The sequence below is a fragment of the Cervus elaphus genome, chromosome 5 (assembly GCF_910594005.1).
Source record: "Cervus elaphus chromosome 5, mCerEla1.1, whole genome shotgun sequence".
Lineage (NCBI taxonomy): Eukaryota > Metazoa > Chordata > Mammalia > Artiodactyla > Cervidae > Cervus > Cervus elaphus.
The window spans coordinates 33784886-33809523 of NC_057819.1; the positions used below are offsets into that span (position 1 = coordinate 33784886).

The window sequence follows — 24638 nt, forward strand, 5'->3', positions numbered from 1 at the left end:
ATGAATCTGTTCTGTTTACCCCAGTTTTAAGTTATATTTTTAAGAGGCTAGAAAACTTTACACAGAGATATCTGACTAGTTATCTTGGGACAGACAGTTAGGCTAAAGGGCCTGACTTCCTCAGCTCTACCTGACTCTGGGAATCCCAGAATCTTTTATATAAAAGTAGGTAAAAGAGGGAACAAAAAGAAAAAAAGCTTCTAAAGTCTCCCCTAAGACCAAAGCTTGTTGATTGTATCCTTTTTAGAGCTAAAGTTAAAGGTATTAAAGTTGGTGGAATCTAGATAAGGTATATTAATTGTATATTTAAATGAGCTTTATATAAGGTGGTTACAGCTTTTATTTAACTATGTTGTGGGATAAACAAGGCATTCAGACTGCCATAAAAGAAATATTAACTAAACATACTGAAGAAACCCATAGTTACCTGAGTCATACAAAATAAGTAAACTAGGAACTAATAATATGCAAGGGTTAATAAAATAAAAAGAGTGATTTTACTTTGGTTTAAATTTATAAACTCAGAAAGTTCTTTGCTAAATGCCTTACACAAAGCTTTGAAGATGTGATAAATTCAAACTCTAAAGTTATAAAACATAGAAATTTGTAAATCACATTTCAGTTTGATAAAAATCTTGCCACTGATTTTAGTAACTTTAGGCAAAAAAAAAAAAAAAACAAAACAAAACACAAAACAAAACTTAAAAAACTAAACAACTGCAAATGTCTGAACCAGAATATGAATACAGGCTGCAAGGACCAAGACTAAAACCAATTAAGCTGGCAAGACCAAGGGGGAAAAAAAGTGGCAGTTTTAAATCTAAACTGCTGAGAATGTTCCTACAGTCAAATCTTATAGAGAGTAAGCCTTAATCATCTGAGCAAGCAATATTAAGGTATTCTAACTGCTAATTTTGTTTATGTCTGTGTACACATTATACATATGAGAACTCTACCTAAAGGTATTATTAGAATTGGATTTATAAAGAGCTCTACTTAATTTTGCTACTGAGTCCAAGTTTGCTCTGCTCACTGCACAATAGGCCAATGAATCTGAGAGATGAGATGTTGAGGTAAAGGAAAGACTTTGATCAGGGAGCCAGCAGACCAGGAAGATGGCAGGCTAGCACCTCAAAATAACCATCTTATTGGGAGTCTGGAGGTTAGGTTCTTTTATTGATTAGAGATGAGGGGAGGTGAGGAAGCAAACAAAAAAGGCCATTAATCATGCAAACATCTCCTACAAGGGCAAGCCTCAGGCCAGGGATATGTTGATTTCTTCCTTCCAGCCATCCACAGGTGGACAGGGTTCTGAACAAAGACACTTTAGTTTAACAGTCAGGCAAAGGGGCAGGATTCTCTGAGGCAAACCATTCTGTATGATTATAATAACAAAGCAACAAAAAGCAAATCAAAGAAACACTTCCAATATGGAGTTAGAATTGGCTTCCTCCCTGCAACAATTTTAATAAAAAGTGCTCACATTTAAAGAAAACTGACCAAGATGACTTTCAGATTCTCATAAACTGGAAAATATTCAATATTAAGTTGACACCTGATATTAATGTTTAATTTTGTAGATCTAAATTAGCATGGATGTCATTAAGTGTCATCAAAATAAAGTATACTTTACTATACCTAGGTTAATAAATAAGAACTTACTTATCTCTTACAAGAAAATAACTCTAAATGATAAAACTTTAAGGTAAATGTAAATTAGATAAGGACTTTGGGTAAAAGGTTTAAAGTAATCATATTTTAGAAATGTCTACTTAAAATGATAGTCCCAAATGTTTGGTAACTTAAGATTCTAAAGCTGTGCCAATTTAAGTTAAGTGATGAAAGCTTACTTGTTTAGAAGATACTGAGATATCAATTACTAAATTAAATAATTAAAAGTATTTGAAAATATTAATGAAAATGTTTGGTATCAACTAAAATGTTCTCTATAAGAAAACTAAAGTTGTAAAAAATTATCACTGATATTTAAGCTCACTAATTTATAAAATGCCAGTGTAAAGACAGTGCATAATTCCTTCTTATTAGTTTTACTAAATTGAAGGTTTTAAGAGTTGAGGATTCTAATTCAAACATATAATTAAAGCTATTAAAAACAATACAGTAACTTTTCAGAATACAGTAGGAAATTAAATGTATGTTTGCAGGAAAGAAGATATGAGAAATGAAATTACATTTTAGTGACAAAAATAAGCTAGTTAATTGTATTTAGATGAAAAATGAAAGGCAGACTGAATACAAAAAGTGGTGAGAGACTATGAAGAGGAACCCTGAGGAAGAAGTTTTATACATAATCAGTATTAACTAAATTTAGATTTAAGTTAACTTAGTAAATGGACTTTAATAAGTGAGCTAATGCAAGACTGGAAATTTTATTTCTGTCAGTTATAAGTACTCCTTTTGATAACAGATTGTGTGGGTTTCTGTGCCCTTAAATGATCTATATTTACTTTCTTGGTGACTTTGGTTAAGTGACTAGGTATTATTTCAATGACCTATAAGCCTGTGTTTTAAAATCTTTTTGATATTTCCAACAAACTTCCCAAATAGCAAAATACAACTAAGCTTTTTAGTCTCGAGCTGACTCTGAGATGGATGCTTTGAAGAAACATCTCTGAAGAACCTCAGAGATAAATGTTAAGCTAAGCTTATTTGGTATTTTTTATTCAAAAACATTGTCCAGTGATTGAAAGTAAACTTTAGTTTGTAATATACAGATAAATATCATTAATACAGATATTCCAAAATTTATATGGAATCCCTAACACCTGATATGTGCTGATATAATATTAGCAGTCATAATTCTAATAATTATACTAAAATGTTATATATTGCAGAAATATCCAAGTTTCCTAACTGCATTATATTCAAATCTTTAACCTTGCAGAAGGGCCATGACACAATCGGTAAGGAAGCTGCTTTTACAAAGGGTGATTCTCATATGGGGACTTTCCTCTGAACTACATGGTGACAAAGGGACCTATTTTACTGGACAAATTGTTAATGAAACTTGTAAAATTTGGCTGATTATGCAGCATTTCCATTGCACCCGTCACCCCCAGTCTTCTGGGTTAGTGGAAAGGAAAAATGGAACAGTTAAAACTCAGTTGGCTAAAATTATGCCTGCTTATTCCTTCTCTTGGCCTAAGGCCCTTCCATTGGTTTTCCTCAACCTCATATCCACTCCTTTGGCAAACATCATTTGTCTCCCTTTGAGATTATTACAGGGGGACCAATGAGGTTGGATGAAAGACTGTATGATACTAGATTACTTAAGGGAGATATATCATATTATTGGAAGAGTTTAATCAAATTATTGATGTCATTTTAAATGTTTTTCTGAAGCTTATTACACAAATGCATCATCAAATTAAGACCAGATGTCCCATGACTTACAACCATGAGATTATGTATATTGAAAAAGACATAATTTAAAGGACTTCCTCCAAGCTAAATGGAAGGGCTCTTATCAGGTTCTTTTAACTAGTTCATGTGCAACAAAACTGAAGGAAATTGACTCATGGATTCATATTTCCCACCTAAAAAGGGCTTCTGCATCAGACTGGTCTGTAGAGAGTACTGCTGACATCAAACTCACCTTAAAGCAACTCTCAGATAATAAGGAAACAGCAATGTAGGGATGAGAAAAAGATGACATCAGGAGTAGATAGCTGTCCCAAGATGTTGGACCAGACCTGTATGATTGGTCATAAGTTTTCTTCTTAGTTTCTTGGATACATGAATCAATGTTTTTCTATCATGGGCACTATCTTATGCAAATTTTAGAAGCCAATCAAGTTATTGGGTTTGTGGCTAGTTACCTCCATCCAGTACTTATGGTTTACCTTGATGGGTTTCTTCCCTCCAAGGCTCTGACTGGATGGGTCTTAGAACATATATTTTGGATAAAAAAGAATTACAGCTCTGTCTGGGCTACTACTGATATCACTAGATGGGATCCTCTTACTTGGTCAATCAAGCATACTTATTTTGACCCTGGCCATAAATATGAAGTGCCCCTTAAGATTACTCAAGCTCAATAAGAGTAACAGGCTAAATTCCAGTCCAAACAAAAACAAACAAAAAAAAGTAAACTCTAGACTATTAAGAGGGATGCTTCTTCAGTTATGGGATGGATTTATCTAACTAACACCAGGCTATGGTCATCTAAGCCTAAAAACCCAGCCCTCCCCCCTCCCCCACCCCCACCCCCGAAGCTGGAAACAATTAAACCATACCAAAGAAAATCAACCCAGTAGCACTAGAAAATTAGTCTGGGTGTCTTATGAAAACTGTCAAAGTATGATTTCTCTTAAAGACAGTGATTGATATAGAATAGATTGGGCCAGAAGACCAGAAATAAGCTGACTGGCACCTAACAGGGCTCAATGGCTTTGTGAGTCTGATCTCTGACCCCGACTTCCACCAGGCTAGTTAGAAAGTATACTTTAGTATTCCCTTGGGTTCAAGACCACTGACATATAAATTTAGATGGGACTCCAACAAATTTGCCATCAATACGAGTCCAATGAGCCAAGAGCTCTGTATTTCACTGGTGTGGTCATTTAGAAACTATTTCTGTGCCTTCAATAGGATTGGAAAATGTTATTTCTCACATTGAAGCCTTAGCAAAATTCACTCAAAGGACATTAAATGATAGCAACCAGGCTACTTGCCTACTAAATTCTGAGGTCCCTATGATGAGAAAAAGGTGTCTTACAAAATCATATGGCCCTTGATATTCTTATAGCATCTCAAGGGGGCACCTGTGCTAGCATTCAAACTGAACATTGTGTTTACACATCAGATGAATCATCTAATGGCTGATGTTTTATAACAATGGTTTGGTTCTAAAAACTCGTGGCTTAAATCCCTGTTTGTAACTTTAATCCCATTATTAGCTATATGGCTTGTAATCTGTTTATTTTATAAGATTGGTGTCTTTTGTATTATATAATGTATAACCAAAAATAGATCATTTTAATAACATAGAATAATTATAATAGTGATTCTAGGTATGGGAAGAGGCAACAAGAGAAATATCTCCTGGATCCTATTAGGTTAGAAGATAGAGGATCTAGAGACTCTTTTATTATTTATCAATGGGTCTAATCTGGAAATTAACACATGGAGTGACATATCAGCAAGGACCTTCACCTGATCTGGGATAAGCCTCTTAGCTGCATGGGACCAAAATAATAATAATAATAATAATAATAATAATGGTCATGTTAGGTAGTTAAAAATAGGAAAAATGATTCCAGAATGGTCATGGCAAAAAGACAAGGAAGGGAAAAACCCACAAAATTAGAACAAAGGAAGGTCTGAGGACCAGAGTGAGGACCTCAGGTAAAACAAACAGCACTGCTGGCTAGCCCAATTTACACAGGGCAGGCCCAGGGGAAGGATAAAAACATGAAAAGAAGAGCCAAAATTGGGCTAGGGGCCTCTCTTCTCTTCACACCTTTTGGATCAGCATGCCCTCATGCCTCAAGGATGTGTTTTCCTTTACTTTCTAAATAAAACTGAGCTGTAACACAAAACTGTAACACTGGTTCATTCAAGGGCTGTAACACTGGTCCATCATTTCAAATTTTTGTTGTGATGAGATGAGACAGAACAAAGGAAATTACACACGGCCCCAAAAGTTTTATAATGTTTTATGAGTAAATTTAATATGCTGAAAATAAAATTTTCAAAAAAAATTTACAAAAATTGTGGAAAAAAGGATTTTTCCCCCTTAAATTTGAGATTTTGCAATATTTTGTAGGAAAACTTTATGAACACATAACCACTATTAGGTAGTGAAGAGGAACTAAAGAGCCCTTGATGAAAGTGAAAGGGGATAGTGAAAAATCTGGCTAAAAACTCAACATTTAAAAAACTCAGATCATTGTCTTCAGTCCCATGACTTCATGGCCAATAGATTGGGAAACAATGGAAACAGTAACAGACTTTGTTTTCTTGGACTCCACAATTGCTGCAGATGATGACTGCAGCCATGAAATCAAAAGATGCCTGCTCCTTGGAAGAAAAGCTGTGACCAACCTAGACAGCATATTAAAAAGTAGAGACATTACTTTGCCAACAAAGTTCCATCTAGTCAAAGCTATGGTTTTTCCAGTAGTCATATATGGATGTGAGTGTTGGACCATAAAGAAAGCTGAGCACCAAAGAATTGATGCTTTTGAACTATGGTGTAGGAGAAGACTCTTGAGAGTCCTTTGAACTGCAAGGAGATTCAACCAGTCTATCCTAAAGGAAATCAACCCTGAATATTCATTGGAAGGACTGATGATGAGGTTGAAGCTCCAATACTTTGGCCACCTGATGCAAAAGAATGGACTCATTGGAAGAGACCCTGATGCTGGAAAGATTGAAAGCAGGAGGAGAAAGGGATGCCAGAGGCTGATATGGTTGGATATCATCACTGACTTGATGGACGTGAGTTTGAAGCAAGCTCTGGGAGTTGGTGATGGACAGGAACACCTGCAGTCCATGGGTTGCAAAGTGTCAGACACAACTGAATGACTGAATTGAACTGAACTGATTAGGTAGTTCTTGGTAAAAATATTCAAACTGAAATGATAAATGAAGTGATGTCACTCAGTCATGTCCAACTGTTTGTGACCCTATGGACTGTAGCCTACCAGGCACCACCGTCCATGGGATTTTTTCAGGCAAGAGTACTGGAGTGGGTTGCCAGTTCCTTCTCCAGTGGATCTTCCCAACCAAGGGATCCAGCCCAGGGATTGAACCCAGGTCTTCCCCATTGCAGGCAGACGCTTTACTGTCCAAGCCACCAGGGAAGGGTCTGCTATTATTGCATAGCGAGGACACTGGAAAAGAGATTGTTACAAATGTAAGTGCTTCAGGCACCTTCAGCCCTCTAACAAGCCTTTCAACATCCTCCCAATTCTCCCTGATGGGGAGACTATAGGGACACTTCCTAATCTTCTCTCTTAACTTGTGTGGAGAACATTTCTCTAGATTAGGGACTGATTTCTTCCAGTCCTAACTGACCTCAGAGCCACATGCTCAGTGCTTAATGATAAAAAGAATAACGATAAAAAGGAAAAAAAAAAAAAGACTGCTCACAGGAGTATGAAAACTAAGATACTAGACTGAGCCGACTTTCAATTCAGTACAGAGTACCAAGAGACAGGGGACTCTGAAGAAACGGAAATTAAGGAATTCTGAACATGCTGGATATAAAATAAAGTCACCTTGAATTATTTCTGCTAACTGGGCTTGCCAACATGACACATTTCTAAACTTTGTAAAAGATGGCAGCTATGATTCATCCACATAAGTTGAATCACCCCACAGATATTGTACGCGCTTAGTACAAAATTAGCATGTTGCTGAGACATTTATCAAAATAAGTTTAAATTCAGAAGTTTTGTATTCCTGACAACTTCTAGCCATTGACTGTCCTACTGATGAGCCTGAAAAGTTTCTCTTTCTCTGATACTGTTGCATTTCTGCTCTGATCTCTTGCAATATTTATAGATATTTTAGTAACATTATTTCATCTGGGATGGCTGCTTAGGGAGCAGATGATTGAGTAGTAGGGCACTTTCCTAAAACATAAACATATTGGAAAGACATAATATTGATAGTTCCTTTCCTTATTTCTCATCTCTAAAAATTGAGATATATCAGAGTTGCAACATTTGACCAGTTCAATTGTTTTAAGATCAAATAGTTACAGTGCCTTTGTTAGTCACCTATGCCTTGACCAGAAAATGAAATTGGAGAGGGTGATTCTTTAGATGTTGTTATAACTCAAGAACTCTAGAATTTGACCTTTACGTCAAAATGGCAAGATAAGTTGATTTTGGATTTTAATTTCTTTCAAGAAGGCAGAATAGTATAATTCATTTTGGTGAGGCAATGTAGCTTGTGAAAGAACAAAATTCTTGATCTATGGCTTGGATTCAAACTTAAGACCCATTATTTGCTAGCTGTGTAACCTTTGGATAAGGCAATGACGTGTTAGTTGCTCAGCTGTGTCTGACTCTTTACAACCCCATGAACTGTAGCCCACCAGGCTTCTTATCCATGGAATTATCCAGGAAAGAATACTGGAGTGGGTAGCCATTCCCTTCTTGAGGGAACCTTCCTGAGCCAAGGACTTAACTCAAGTTCCCTGCATTGCAGGCAGATTCTTTACCATCTGAGCCACCACGATACATAACCATTATGCAAAACTGAGATATGTATGGGGCCAAACTCAAGGCATTTTTGTGGGAATTAAATGAGATAATGTTTATAAAATAGCTGTGAAAAGAAATGAAGCAAAAAGCAAAGGAGAAAAGGAAAGATATTCACATTGAGATGCAGAGTTCCAAAGAACAGCAAGGAGAACTAAGAAAGCCTTCCTCAGTGATCAATGCAAAGAAATAGAGGAAAACAATAGAATAGAAAAGATTAGAGATCTCTTCAAGAAAATTAGAGACACCAAGGGAACATTTCATGTAAAGGTGGGCTCAATAAAGGACAGAAACGGAATGGACCTAATAGAAGTTGAAGGCATCAAGAAGAGTTGGCAAGAATACACAGAAGAACTGTACAAATAAGATCTTAATGAAACCCAGATAATTGCAATGGTATAATCACTCACCTAGAGCCAGACATTCTGGAATGTGTAGTCAAGTGGGCCTTAGGAAACATTATTATAAACAAAGCTAGTGTAGGTAATGGGATTCCAGGTGAGCGATTTCAAATCCTAAAAGATGATGCTGTGAAAGTACTGCACTCAATACGCCAACAAATTTGGAAAACTCAAAAGTGATCACAGGACTGGAAAAGGTCTGTTTTCATTCCAATCCCAAATAAAGGCAATGCCCAAAATGCTCAAACTACCACACAGTTGCATTCATCTCACATGCTAGTAAACTAATGCTCAGAATTCTCCAAGCCAGGCTTCAACAGTAAGTGAACCATGAACACCCAGATGTTCAAGCTGGATTTAGAAAAGGCAGAGGAACCAGAGATCAAATTGCCAACATCTGCTGGATCACCAAAAAAGCAAGAGAGTTCCAGAAAATCATCTATTTCTGCTTTATTGACTATGCCAGAGCCTTTGACTGGTTGGATGACAACAAATTGTGGAAAATTCTGAAAGAGATGGGAATACCAGACCACCTGACCTGCCTCTTGAGAAACCTGTATTACTCAAGAGGCAGGTCAGAAAGCAACAGTTAGAACTGACATGGAACAACAGACTGGTTCCAAATAGGAAAAGGAGTACATCAAGGATGTATATTGTCACCCTGCTTGTTTAACTTATATGCAAAGTACATCATGAGAAATGCTGGGCTGGAAGAAGCACAAGCTGGAATCAAGGCTGCTGGGAGAAATATCAATAACCTCAGATATGCAGATGACACCAACCTTATGGCAGAAAGTGGAGAAGAACTAAAGAGCCTCTTGATGAAAGTGAAAGAGGAGAGTGAAAAAGTTGGCTTAAAACTCAGCATTCAGAAAACTAAGATCATGGCATCTGGTCCTATCACTTCATGGCAAATAGATGGTGAAACAGTGGAAACAGTGGCCATGAAATTAAAAGACACTTGTTCTTTGGAAGAAGAGCGATGACCAACCTAGACAGCATTTTAAAAAAGCAGAGACATCAGTTTGCCAATAAAGTTTTGTCTAGTCAAAACTATGGTTTTTCCAGTAGTCATGTATGGATGTGAGAGTTGGACTATAAAGAAAGCTGAGCACTGAAGAATTGATTCTTTTGAACTGTAGTGTTGGAGAAGACTCTTGAGAGTCCCTTGGGCTGCAAGGAGATCATACCAGTCAATCTGAAAGGAAATCAATCCTGAATACTCATTGGAAGAACTGATGATGAGGCTGACTCTCCAATACTTTGGCCACCTTATGTGAAGAACTGACTCTTTGGAAAAGACCCTGATGCTGGGAAAGATTGAAGGAGGGAGGAGAAGGGGATGACAGAGGATGAGATGGTTGGATGGCATCAGCAACTCAAAGCACATGAGTTTGAGTAAACCCCAGTTATAGGCGATGGACAAGGAGGCCCAGTGTGCTGTGCTGCAGTACATGGGGTTGCAAAGAGTCAGACATGACTGAGTGACTGAACTAAATAGAACTGAACTTGAAGAGAGTCTTCATGTGTTAAAAATTTTAAAGTTGACATGTGCTTATTTTTAGGACTTTGGAGTATTAAATTCTTAGTGGATTTAACATTTAATTTTTTCTGGTATTAACAAAAAAGGGATTTATTAATTCAACCAGGATCACTTTAAATTATCCATTCAGTATAAATTTGAATATATTTAGTATGTGTTTAAAAGTATGCAAGATGCATTAACAAATATAGATTAACAGTGACTTAATGAACTTCCCACTCTGCTATTATAAAGAATAACACGTCTATATAATTTAAAGGTCTTACCTGTTGTTTCAGAAGGTAAAGAATCTTCCTGCACTGAGGGAGACCTGGGTTTGATCCCTGGGTTGGGAATATCCCCTGGAGGAGGGCATGGCTTTCCACTGCAGTATTCTTGACTGGAGAATCCCCATGGATAGGAGAGCCTGGCAAGCTACAGTCCATGGGGTCGCAGAGTTGGACATGTCTGAGTGACTAACCACTTAAATTAAAACATATTTAGTTGTTGAAGTTGCTCACATCTCTAAAGTTTAAATCTCTATTCCTTTGAAATTAAAAAAAAAAAAAACAAAACCTTATACTTAGAATTTTTCTATTGTTCAGCATCTTTCTCTAACAGCAATTTTTCTTCTAACCTCTCTAATCTCTAATGCACGTTCAGTTCAGTGCAGTCACTCAGCCATGTTCAGCTCTTTGCGACCTCATGAGTCGCGGTACGCCAGGCCTCCCTGTCCATCACAAACTCCCAGAGGTTACTCAAACTCATGTCCATCCAGTTCGTGATGCCATCCAGCCATCTCATCCTCTGTCGTCCCCTACTCCTCCTGCCCCCAATCCCTCCCAGCATCAAGGTCTCTTCCAATGAATCAACTCTTGGCATGAGGTGGCCAAAGTATTGGAGTTTCAGTTTCAGCATCAGCCCTTCCAGTGAACACCCAGGACTGATCTCCTTTAGGATGGACTGGCTGGATCTCCTTGCAGTCCAAAGGACTCTCAAGAATCTTCTCCAATACCACAGTTTAAAAGCATCAAATTTTCTGTGCTCAGCTTTCTTCACAGTCCAGCTCTCACATCCATACATGACCGCTGGAAAAGCCATAGCCTTCACTAGATGGACCTTTGTTGGCAAAGTAATGTCTCTGCTTTTTAATATGCTATCTAGGTTGGTCATAACTTTCCTTCCAAGGAGTAAGCATCTTTTAATTTCATGGCTGCAGTCACAATCTCCAGTGACTTTGGGGCCCCCCCCCCCCCCCCCGCAATAAAAAAGCCTGACACTGTTTCCCCATCTATTTCCCATGAAGTGATGGGGCCAGATGCCATGATCTTAGTTTTCTGAATGCTGAGTTTTAAGCCAACTTTTTCACTCTCCTCTTTCACTTTCATCAAGAGGCTTTTTACTTCCTCTTCACTTTCTGCCATAAGGGTGGTGTCCTCTGCATATCTGAGGTTATTGATATTTCTCCCAGCAATCTTGATTCCAGCTTATGATTCTTCCAGCCCAGCATTTCTCATGATGTACAATGCATATAAGTTAAACAAGCAGGGTGACAATATTCAGCCTTGACGTACTCCCTTTCCTATTTGCAACCAGTCTGTTGTTCTATGTCAGTTCTAACTGTTGCTTCCTGACCTGCATATAGGTTTCTCAAGAGGCAGGTCAGGTGGTCTGGTATTCCCATCTCTTTCAGAATTTTCCACAGTTTGTTGTCATCCACACAGTCAAAGACTTTGGCATAGTCAATAAAGCAGAAATAGATGTTTTTCTGGAACTCTCTTGCTTTTTCACTGATCTAACAGATGTTGGCAATTTGATCTCTGGTTCCTCTGCCTTTTCTAAATCCAGCTTGAACATTTGGAAGTTCATGGTTCACATATTGCTGAAGCTGAGCTTGGAGAATTTTGCACATTTCTTTACTAACGTGTGAGATGAGTGCAATTGTATGGTAGCTTTAGCATACTTTGGGATTGCCTCTCTTTGGGATTGGAATGAAAATTGACCTTTTCCAGTCCCGTGTTATATAGTTTTGCAGTTGTTTCACTCTTTGCAAATGGTTTGTTCTTTTTTGTTTGTTTCACTTTTTTAAATTCACATTTCAGTTTGGGAAGTTTCTTTTGAAAAGTCTTTAAACTCAGTGATTCTTTTCTCAGCTTTGTCAAACCTACTGATGAATCTACCAAAGAATTCTAAAATTCTATTATAATGATTTTTTTAAAAAATATTTTATTTCTAGCATTTCTTTTTGCTTCCTTCTTAGAGTTGTTGTCTCTCTGCTTATATTACCCATAATCTTACATATTACCCATGTTCTTACATATTACCTATTTTTTTCATTGATTACCAACTTCCATTTCACTCCCCCTGCCCCCCACTGGGGACTTTACCACATTATTTATCATTGCATTCTCAGGCTGATACTCTAACATCTCTGCTGTATCTATATCTGTTTCTGATGCTTGCTTTTTCACCTCACAGTGTTTTTCTTGTCTTTTAGCATGACTTGCATTTTTCCTTGAAAGTCACACAGGTTTTATTAGGTAATAGGAAATGAGGTATATATTAAGTCATTAGTGCTACATTTTTCATTAACACGGATAGGAGCTGAACTCTGTTTAAAGTTTGCAAAGTTGCAAATACAAGAGGTTTCAAAGCATTTCAATTGCCTTTATTTTTGACTCCCATTCTGTCTTTAGGCTTTTCTAACTGCTCCTCTTCAGAGAGTCCATGGCTTGTAGTTCTCAGCTGTAACGCTGAGAACTACAGGACTCTTGGCACAGAACAATTTTGTCCAAACTTCTGCTCTGAGAGACAACCAAACTCTACCTTGGCTTCTTAGCATCATAAGGCTGTGTACTTAAGATGGCCTAAGTTCCTACTAGAATGTTGCCTGACAAAGTTCAAAGGTGTTGGGTTAATTTACTCTGTTCTAGCCAACATCTCAAAGGCTGCTAGTCTCCCTTTCTTACAACATTCATTAGAAATGTCTTACAACTATGAATATGTAATTTTTAGAAGTATCTTTCTTAAGGACCTGAGAGCCATTGTTTTGAAATGTAGTCTTTGGGATGTAAAAAGCCTCCTTCTCCCAGTCTCTGCTTCCCTCCCCCCCGGCCCCACCTTAGTAGGCACTCTGACAGTGGAAGGATGTCCTTCAGCCCACAGTCTTTCTTTCTGACAGCCTTCCATGATGGAGAAGACTCTGAGTATATTTCAGAATGATCTGTTTTCTCTCCACCTGCCAGAGCCATAAGGCTTCCTTTGCAAACCTTCAACATGATGAGACACTGGTGAAGTTCCTGGAGGGAAAGACTTTGGGACCCTTTCCTTCAGGAAAGGACTTTCATGCTAGTCCAAACTCAGCCTTCAACCATTTGTCAAAAGTACATTCTCAGGCTCCTACCATTGTATGACTCCATCAGTCTCTGTTTCTGAGAAGCAGGTTTTGTTTGTGACTCAGGCTTCCCTGGTGGCTCAGGTGGTATAGAATCTGCCTGCAACGAGGGAGGTCTGGGTTTGTTCCCTGGGTTGGGAAGATCCCCTGGAGGAGGGCATGGCAATCCATATTCTTGCCTGAAGAATCCCCCTCGGCAGAGGAGCAAGGCAGGCTGCAATCCATGGGGGTTGCAAAAAGTCAGGTATGACTGAGCAACTAAGCACTTTCACAAAGGGCTTCACTGATGGCTCAGTGGTAAAGAATCCACTTGCCAATGCAAGAGACACAGGCTCCATGCCTGGGTCAGAAAGATCGCTTGGAGAAGGAAATGGCCGCACAGTCCAGTATTCTTGTCTGGGAAATCCCATGGACAGAGGAGCCTGTAGGTTATAGTCTATGGGATTGCAGAGAGTCAGACACAACTTAGTGACTCAAAAATAATAAAACATTCAAAAAAGTTACTGATTTTCAGTTGGTCTTGTGAGGCTGCCAGGGTTAATACCATGACGGGCGGCCTGGACCTAAGTTTTAGCTTCCCCCGAAATGGTAAGATTCCCTACCCCCATCAGGTAACCTGGAGCCAGCCAATCAATATGCGCCCAGTAAGAACAAAGGGAGAGCTGAAAAGCCCGCGAAAGTCTGTACCGATAGAATTACTTTGCAAACATGTAACCAATCCGCTTAAGCCAGCTACTAACCGCTTTTGCATATCTTATAAATTTGTGTACCAAGCTTGAGCTCGGCGCTTTCTGACCCTGCACCACTGTGATGTTTGTGGCAGAAAGCCCTGGCTCGAGACAGTAATAAACTTCCCTTTTTGCGAGTTGCATTGTCTTGGAAGCCTTCTCTCTCTTCCCGCTCGGGGATTCGGACATCGGGCATAACATTTGGGGGCTCGTCCGGGATCCCTTGACAGGGAGAAGAGAACGCTTATAGGACAAAGGGGAAGGATAAATAATAACACCGGTGCTCAGGAAGCAGGGCGGCAGCCGACTCCGCGAGAAGGCTTTTTATAAAGGGGGAGCAAGCCGGCGTAAGGCCAAGGCCAGCGGACGCGCTGGGGGGCAGCCGACTCCGCGAGAAGGCTTTTTATAAAGGGGGAGCAAGCCGGCGTAAGGCCGGGGCCAGCGGACGCGCTGGGCAGCAGCCGACTCCGCGAGAAGGCTTTTTATAAAGGGGGAGCAAGACGGCGTAAGGCCGGGGCCAGCGGACGCGCTGGAAGGCAGCTGACTCCACGGGAAAAAAGGTTCTTCTCCCGACCCCGAGTCTGGTGAACAGCGGACGCCATTCGGTAAGGTGAATCTGCTACCGGGAGGCAAGAAAATTCAGGGGGCCCGAAAACCCAGCGCTGTGTCGTCGGCCGACGTTTGTTTGTCCGTGTGTTTGTCTTTGGCTCTCCGTGTTTTTGTGTGTGCCGGCATGGTCTCTAGTCTCGTTCTCTTCTGGTGCATCGTTCTTTCTCACTTCTGACTTATTCTCTCTCTCCCTTACCGTTTATTCTTTGACCATGGGGCAGGGAGAATCTACCCCACTTTCTCTCATGACTGACCATTTTTCGGATGTCAGGGCCAGGGCCCATGACTTGTCTTTGCTAGTCAAAAAAGCTAAATTAATAACTTTTTGTTCTGCAGAGTGGCCCGCCTTTCAGGTTGGATGGCCTCCGGAAGGCACCTTTCAACCGTCCATCATACAGGCTGTGAAGGAGAAGATTATGGCTCCTGATCCCTGGGGCCATCCGAGTCAAGTCCCCTATGTCATGGTCTGGCAGGATCTAGTGGAAAATCCGCCTAACTGGTTAAAACCTTTTGTTTACAAACTTCCTAGTTCCTCCAGTTCACAGGTCCTGGTGATGGAGACCCCCCCGGAGGAAACCAAAAAGAAAGAGGACCCAAAACCAGTCCTTCAGGAATCATCTTATCCAAACCTGATAGATCTAGAAACGGAGATAAGGCCTCCGCCATATGTGCCCTCCTTGCAATCCCCTCCGAGGAGAGAAGCTCCCACAGGTGAACCGAGAGGATTAAGAGGGCCAACGGGAACCGACCGTGACGGGGGACTGGCATTGGGGACCCGGGGGAAAACTAAGGGAGATAGGGGTAAGCAAGACCCTAGGGACCCAGAGTTACCTTCATCCACTGTTCAGGCGCTCCCCGTCCGAGTGGGACCAACTAACCCGGACGGAGAGCGAACCTATCAGTACTGGCCCTTTTCCACGAGTGACCTGTACAATTGGAAGACCCAAAACCCTCCTTTCTCAGAGAAGCCCCAAGGCCTCATTGACCTCTTAGATTCCATTTTGTTCACTCATAATCCCACCTGGGATGATTGTCAGCAGCTGTTGCAGGTGCTCTTCACCACGGAAGAACGGGAGCGAATTCTGGCAGAGGCACGGAAACGGGTACCAGGGGTCGACGGGAGGCCAACCGCCCAGCCTCATCTTGTGGACGAGGGGTTTCCTCTGTTGCGGCCTAACGGGGATTTTGAGCAGGTGGAAGGTAGGGAGCGTCTCCGAGTGTACCGCCAGACTCTAATGGCTGGCCTGCGGGCTGCAGCAAGAAAGCCGACAAATCTGGCAAAGGTAAATTCAGTAAGGCAAGAGCCCACTGAAAGCCCGGCAGCCTTCCTAGAGAGGCTGATGGAAGCTTTCAGGCAATATACACCTATGGACCCCCAGGCTGAGGAGTCACGCGCTGCAGTTTTGTTAGCGTTTGTGAATCAGGCAGCCCCAGATATTAGGAAGAAATTACAAAAGGTAGAGGGATTGGGAGAACAGACAATACAGGATTTACTGAAAGTAGCTGAAAAGGTATTTAATAATAGGGAGACCCCAGAAGAAAGGGAAGAGCGAATTCGGCGGGAGGAAAGGGAATTAGCGGAAAAGATCAGGAAAGAAGAGAGGGAACATAGGGCGAGGGAAAACCGGAAGAACCAGAAGGAGCTAGCCCAGATTCTTTTTGCGGGGTTAAAGGCCGGAACAGAATTGAGGGAACCTCGAGACCCCCGGACGGGAGAAAAAGAAAAACCAAAAAGGCAGGCCCTAAAGAAGGATCAGTGCGCCTACTGCAAAGAACAGGGGCACTGGAAAAACGAGTGCCCTAAGAGGGACTCAAGGAGAGGAATGACCCAGAGAGAGAAAATCGCCCCCGGAACTCGAGTTCTATATGCGGGGGAAGACAGTGACTAGGGGAGTCGAGACTCGGCACCCCTCCCCGAGTCCTGGGTAACCATACATGTGGAGGGGAAACCCGTTGGCTTCATGGTAGATACTGGCGCCCAACACTCTGTTTTAAATAAAAAACTGGGACCAATGTCTAAGAAAGCCAGCTTAGTGCAAGGAGCCACGGGGACAAAAAGATATTGTTGGACCACAGAACGGAAAGTAAATCTGGGGACCCACCAGGTGTCCCATTCGTTTTTGGTGATACCAGAATGCCCAGCCCCTCTACTTAGAAGAGACTTGTTGACTAAAGTTAATGCTCAGATCCATTTTGACCCCGGGGGAATGTCAGTCACGGATGGACTTGGACAACCGATACATGTCTTGTCCCTAGCCTTAAGGGATGAATACAGACACTTTGCGCTTAAGTCCTCAGAGACCGTAGCACTAGATGTACAACCGTGGGTCCATAAATATCCATTGGCCTGGGCAGAAACAGCAGGAATGGGACTGGCTAAACAGAGACATCCGGTCGTCATCGAGCTAAAGGCCGAGGCAATTCCTGTGAGGGTGAAACAGTACCCTATGAGCCAAGAAGCTCGGCGGGGGATCACTCCTCACATTCGACGGCTCATGGAGGCCGGAATTCTCAGGCGATGCCAATCCCCTTGGAACACCCCCTTACTGCCGGTGAAGAAGCTAGGGGGGACAGATTACAGACCTGTCCAAGACCTGCGAGAAGTCAACAAACGGGTGAGTGACATACACCCAACTGTCCCTAACCCGTATACCCTCCTGAGCAGTTTACTGCCTGAGTACACTTGGTACACTGTGCTGGACTTGAAGGATGCCTTTTTCAGCCTACCCCTGGCAGTCCAGAGCCAGGAGATATTTGCCTTTGAGTGGACTGAGGGGGAAGGCCAACCGGTAGTACAATTAACTTGGACCCGCCTCCCACAGGGGTTCAAGAACTCCCCTACCTTGTTTAATGAGGCTCTGAGTGAGGACCTCTACGAATATCGGGCTTGCCACCCAGAGGTCATTCTGCTACAATATGTAGATGACCTTATGTTGGCTGGAACCACAGAGGAAGCTTGCGGCCGTGCCACTGGGGACCTATTACAAACCCTAGGCATCTTGGGGTATCGCGCTAGCGCAAAGAAGGCACAAATAGCCCGGCAAGAGGTCACCTATTTGGGGTATAAGATCAGGCAGGGGCAAAGGTGGCTAACTCAGGCCATGAAAGAAACAATATTGCAGATACCAGAGCCCAAAAACCCCCGCCAGGTGAGAGAGTTTCTGGGGACTGTTGGATATTGCAGACTGTGGATTATGGGGTTTGCTGAGAAGGCCCGGCCCTTATATGAGGGAAGTAAAGAGACCCCAAAGTGGACTTGGACTGAGCCAATGAAACAGGCTTTCCAGACACTCAGACGGGCCCTACTAGAAGCCCCAGCCCTTGCACTGCCTAACCCAAATAAGCCATTCCAGCTGTTTGTAGATGAAAAGCAAGGAATAGGAAAGGGGGTCTTGACTCAACAATGGGGACCATGGAAGCGGCCGGTAGCATACCTTTCGAAACGATTAGACCCGGTGGCCGCTGGGTGGCCCCCTTGCCTTCGCATCATTGCAGCTACAGCCCTCCTCGTCCGCGACGCTGACAAGCTGACGTATGGACAGCAACTCTCGGTTTACACCCCCCACGCCGTGGAAGGGGTTTTAAAGCAGCCGCCGGGTAAGTGGATCTCCAATGCCCGCTTGACACACTACCAGGCCTTGCTTCTCGATGCCCCACGGGTGCGTTTTCAGACCCCTTGCTTCCTAAATCCGGCCACGCTCCTACCCAACCCAGAGAAGGACAGCCCTCTCCATGATTGCAGTGAGATACTGGCTGAGGCCCTGGCGGCATGAAAAGACTTAACTGATGTACCCCTAAGCAACAGTGAGCTAGTATGGTTCACCGATGGGAGCAGTTATGTAAAAGATGGGCAAAGGAAGGCGGGAGCCGCCATAGTTGATGATTCAGGGCAGACGATATGGGCTGAGACACTACCCCCAAACACTTCTGCACAAAAAGCAGAAATGATTGCCCTAATACAGGCTCTGGAGCAAGCCAAAGGGAAGAGAGTCACCATTTTTACTGACAGCCGATATGCTTTCAGCACTGCCCATATTCAAGGTCCCATATACCAAGAAAGGGGATTTCGGACAGCTGAGGGAAAAGAGGTCAAAAATCTGCCTGAGATTCGCAGGCTTTTGGAAGCTGTCCAACTACCCCGGGCAGTAGCGATAGCACATGTCCCCGGTCACCAGAAGGGAGAAGACCCTAAGGCGCGGGGCAATCGTGCTGCTGATGCGGCCGCTCGAGAAGCAGCTAGCCGGGACTATGCTGCCCCCATATTAGCCGTGGGACTTCCACCCCCTGGTATGGGGACCTTGCCACCAGTTCCCGAATATTCCCTCCCTGATCTCGCCTGGATCAACAAGGATACCACCCTCCAGAAAGATGACCAAGATGGATGGTACCGAGACGAAAACAACAACCTGATCTTGCCTGCCACCCTGGGTCGTCACCTGTGTGAACACCTGCACACAACTACACACTTGGGAGAAAAAAAGACCCTAACACTTCTCCAGATGGCCTGCCTGAGGTTCCCTCGACAAAATGCAACTGTACGAGAGATAATTCAAGCCTGCGAAGCGTGCCAGCTGATGAGGGCAGAGAAGAAGCAGCACTCGGGAACGAGGTACTGAGGGGAAAAGCCAGGGCAACATTGGGAGATAGATTTCACCGAGGTAAGGCCAGGCAAGTATGGGTACCGCTATCTGTTGGTACTGGTAGATACCTTCTCGGGGTGGGTAGAAGCTTTCCCCACTAAGGGAGAGACAGCAATAGTGGTTGCTAAAAAGATCTTAGAGGAGATAGTGCCTAGGTATGGGCTGCCAGTGACTATGGGCTCTGATAGTGGACCTGCCTTTGTGAGCCAGATTGTACAAGGGCTGGCCCAAGCTCTGGGGAAGAAATGGAGTTACATTGCGAATATAATCCCCAGAGCTCAGGACAGGTTGAGAGAATGAATCGGACCCTAAAAGAAACTTTGACAAAGTTGGCAATAGAGACTGGCGGGGACTGGGTGACTCTCCTCCCCTTTGCACTCTTTCGGGCACGTAACACCCCTTATAAGCTGAATCTTACTCCTTTTGAGATTCTGTATGGAAGACCCCCTCCTGTGTATCCTATTTTCGAAGGAAAATGTCTGCCACCCCCTACTTTGGGACAATTCCAGCAAACTCTGATAGCATTAAGTAAGGTGCATAACCATGTTTGGAAATTGATTCGAGAGATACATGAGGGCCAAAACAAGAGGGCCCTCCCCTCACATAATATTAGCCCAGGTGATTGGGTTTGGGTAAAACGACACCAATCTAAAGTATTAGAACCTAGATGGAAAGGCCCTTATGTCGTTCTCCTTACCACTCCTACCGCTGTCAAGGTTGACGGGATTGGACCCTGGGTTCACTGCAATCACGTGCGGCAAGCCACATCGGAAGAACAGGAAAAAGCGCGAGCAGAATGGAAGGCGAGTCCTCACCCGTCAAATCCTTTGAAACTGAAACTCGTCCGCTGGGAGGCCTCCTAATTCTCCTGCTGATGGCAGCTCTCATCGACCCAGGAGCGACCAGTCATAACCCCCATCAACCTGCTAAGATCACATGGAAACTCAACGACGGGCAAACTCATGAGCTGCTCAATGAGACCTCAGGAATCCACCCTCCAAACACCTGGTGGCCGGACCTGAACTTCGACCTCTCAAGCCTCTTCGCAAAGCAGGACGGTCTCTATGATAAATACTATAGGGATGGGATAAAAAACCATAGGTTGGGGTTTTGGGCTTGCCCGGGCTACGTAAAAAATAACTGGAAAACCTGTGGTGGCATAGAAAGCTATTATTGCAGGAGCTGGAGTTGTGTGACCTCTTGTGATGGACCCCAGAGGTGGGATGTCGGAAACAGAGATCTAGTTAGCTTCACCTTCAAGGACCGTAGACACCAGGGGCCTCAGGTACGAGTACGATTTAACCAGGAACGGGTGAAAAAAGAAAACCGCTGGACCTCAGGACTGACTTGGGGTTTTCAGCTCCACGTAAATTGGCCCGGCCCCTACCCAGGCGAGCTTTTAATCATTAAACAGGTTATTGAGCCGGTGCAGGTACATAGTTTAGGTCCCAATCTGGTCAGAGCATTACAGGGGCACAAGGCGACCCCCAAGCCAACCCCCTTTAGACCAAGCTTGCCAGGAACATTTAACATCTCCTCTACCCCGAGCCTCAGAGGCAAACTGACAGAAACCCCTGGCCCTCTGGCTGTTACCATTAGCTCAGCAATTCAGGACCCCCTATGGGCCTTAGTGAATGCAGCCTTTACGGTCTTAAACCATACCAACCCTAATGCAACCCAGTCCTGTTGGCTTTGTTATAATCTTCACCCCCCCTTCTATGAGGCCATAGGCCTCAATGTCTCTTACCACTTATCTTCAGGCCAGAACCCACCCCCATGCCGATGGGAAGAACGCAAGGTTGGCCTCACAATGAACGAAGTTTGGGGACAGGGACTCTGTTTGGGCACAGTGCCACGTGATAAAACTTCCCTCTGTGCCCGGACTATTAGTAACCTACGCTTATATGGCAAAAATTGGATTGTGCCAGAGGTTGGGGGCTGGTGGATTTGTTCACATACTGGGCTAACCCCATGTTTAAATGTGAAGGTTTTTAACCAGAGTCAAGAATTCTGTGTCCTGGTTGCTGTAATGCCAAAAATCTTATACCACTCTGAAGAGGTTATGTACTCACATTGGGACCGAGAATTGCCAAGACAAAAGAGAGAGCCAATCAGTGCGATCACCATGGCAGCCTTGTTCAGTCTTGGGCTGGCAGGAGCAGGGACAGGAATAGCTTCACTATCTCTGCAAGGCCAAGGGTTTTCTTCCCTACGAGCCGCCATAGATGAAGATATAACTCACATAGAAGAATCAATCAGCCACTTGGAGAAGTCTCTGACTTCCTTGTCTGAGGTGGTCTTGCAGAATAGGAGAGGATTGGACTTGATTTTTCTCCAACAGGGTGGGGTCTGCGCGGCTCTGGGAGAAGAATGTTGTTTCTATGCAGACCATACAGGAGTGGTAAGAGAATCTATGGCAAAAGTAAGAGAAGGGCTGGCGCAACGAAAGAGGGAACGGGAGGCCCAGCAGGGATGGTTTGAGTCTTGGTTTCAACGCTCCCCCTGGCTGACCACCTTAGTTTCCACCCTCCTGGGCCTGCTTATAGTGCTATTATTAACACTCACGTTTGGCCCTTGTATTTTAAACCGGCTAATGTCATTTATTAAAGAACGTCTAAATACCATTCAGATTATGGTATTGAGGCAGCAATATCAGATGGTATCCCAGGATGAAGAGAAGGATTCCTCTACAGGAACAAGAAGACAGGGGGGAATGTGAGGCTGCCAGGGTTAATACCATGACGGGCGGCCTGGACCTAAGTTTTAGCTTCCCCCGAAATGGTAAGATTCCCTACCCCCATCAGGTAACCTGGAGCCAGCCAATCAATATGCGCCCAGTAAGAACAAAGGGAGAGCTGAAAAGCCCGCGAAAGTCTGTACCGATAGAATTACTTTGCAAACATGTAACCAATCCGCTTAAGCCAGCTACTAACCGCTTTTGCATATCTTATAAATTTGTGTACCAAGCTTGAGCTCGGCGCTTTCTGACCCTGCACCACTGTGATGTTTGTGGCAGAAAGCCCTGGCTCGAGACAGTAATAAACTTCCCTTTTTGCGAGTTGCATTGTCTTGGAAGCCTTCTCTCTCTTCCCGCTCGGGGATTCGGACATCGGGCATAACAGGTCTAAGTTTCTTTTTTTAAGGTGAGAATGATTACTTTCCTTATAGGTCAGAGATGATGTTAGATAGTTTCCCTTTCTTCTGCATCCATTCATCCCTCCACACACCCAATTCAGTTTTCTTTTAATTGTTGCCATAGTTTTCCCTTTTCTAGAATGCCATATATTTGGGATCATACAGTATTTAGATTTCTCCGTTTGGCTTCCTTCACTTACTTATGTGCATTTAAGCTTCTTCCATGTCTTTTCATGGCTTGATAGCTCATTTCTTTTTAGTGCCAAGTGATATTGCATTATCTGGACGTAACATGGGTGATTATTCATTCATCTACTGAAAGACAATTTGAATGACTTTAAATTTTGACAATTATGAATAAAGCTGCTCTAAACACCCATGTTCAGGATATGTACAAGCATAAGGTTTCAGCTCCCTTGGGTAAATACTAAGCAGTGAAAATGTTATAAAGATACTTGTAATATTATGCTTATTTTTATAAAAACTGCCAAATTGTCCTCCAAAATGGTTGTACCAATTTGCATCCCCATCAGCAGCTTATGAAAGCTCCTGTTATACCACAACCTCAAAGTATTTGACACTGCCAGTGTTCTGGATTTTGATATTGTCAGTGTTCTCTATAATCAAATAGGCCTGTGCTGGTATTTCATTCTTTCAATTTGCATTTTGCTGATGACATAAGATGCAGAACATCTTTTCATGCTTATTTGTCACCTGTATATCTTCTTTGATGAGGTATTTCTTAAGATCTTTGGTCCATTTTTAATCAGGCTGTTTGATACCTTATTGTTGAGTTTTAAGAATTTTTTGTGTATCTTGGATTACAATCCTTTATCAGATATGTCATGTGCAAATATTTTCTCCCAGTCTGTGGCTGGTTTTCTTATTCTCTTGATATTATCTTTTGCAGAACAGAAATTTTTAGTTTTAATAAAGTACAGCTTGATAATCAATGTTTTCATGGATCATGTTTTTGGTGCTCATTTTGAGTTAATTTTTTTGTGGAAAGTGTATGATCTATTTTCAGATTCATTTGTTTTTTGAAGGTGTATGTCCATTTGTTCCAGTACCATTTGTTAAATAGACTATCTTTGCTTCATTGCATTTCCTTTGCTTCTTTGTCAAAGATCAGTTGATTATATTGTCTTTATTACTGCAACTTTATAAGAAGTCTGAATTTGGGTAGCATCAGTCCTTCAATTGTGTTTTTCTCTGTCACTATTATACAATCACTTCTTTTTAAATTACAGTTTGATTATATTACCTGCTGCTGTTTAAATACTTAATGATTTCCCATTGTTCTTTTCAATAAGCCCTAGGTCCTTCTATTGGTTTTAAGTTCTTTGGTGATGTATCAATTATGAAAAACTTCCACTGATCTTATGCCAAATACATTTGCATTTGTTGATATTATGCCAATCCACATGGGATTGGTGGACTTCTATGACATCTCAAGAAAGAGCACACGTGCTTCAACTCCAGGGCCTTTGCACACATTGTTCCTTCAACTTGAGCACTCCTCCTCACTCATTGATTACTAAATCCCTAGTAATTTTTCAATTACAGATTAATTGTGACAGTTGTCTCACCAATCAAGCCTTTACATGTTAGCCCAAAGCATATATTTTATTGCATCCAGGCCACCTCTCCTTTCACTAAATACAACCGTACATTTACAGCTACTTTATTTGAAATAAGGAACTTCCCTGTAACTCATATGGTAAAGAATCTGTTTGCAATGCTGGATACCCGGGTTTGATCCCTGGGTCGGGAATGTCATCTGGAGAAGGGAATAAGAATCCACTCTAGTATTCTTGCCTGGAGAATCCCATAGACAGAGGAGTCTGGTGGGTTACAATCCATGGACTTGCAAAGAGTCTGACATAACTAAGCGATTAAGCACACAGTCCACACACCTCTTCAGTTCAGTTCAGTCAGTTGCTCCGTTGTGTCCGACTCTTTGCGACCTCATGAA

At 42.5% G+C, this 24638-nt stretch overlaps 1 protein-coding gene across 1 annotated transcript in view; it reads left to right on the forward strand.

Moving 5' to 3' along the window:
- LOC122693144 overlaps positions 1-22211 on the forward strand; it is a gene marked incomplete at its 3' end in the record, with an annotated part of 197409 nt that extends 175198 nt beyond the window's left edge. The window contains 5 exon segments of the mRNA XM_043900737.1: positions 15583-15689; positions 15855-19156; positions 19238-19775; positions 19778-20280; positions 20745-22211. Of these exon segments, the coding sequence (XP_043756672.1) occupies positions 15583-15689; positions 15855-19156; positions 19238-19775; positions 19778-20280; positions 20745-22211 (5917 nt within the window).
- Between the last annotated feature and the right edge of the window lie 2427 nt (positions 22212-24638).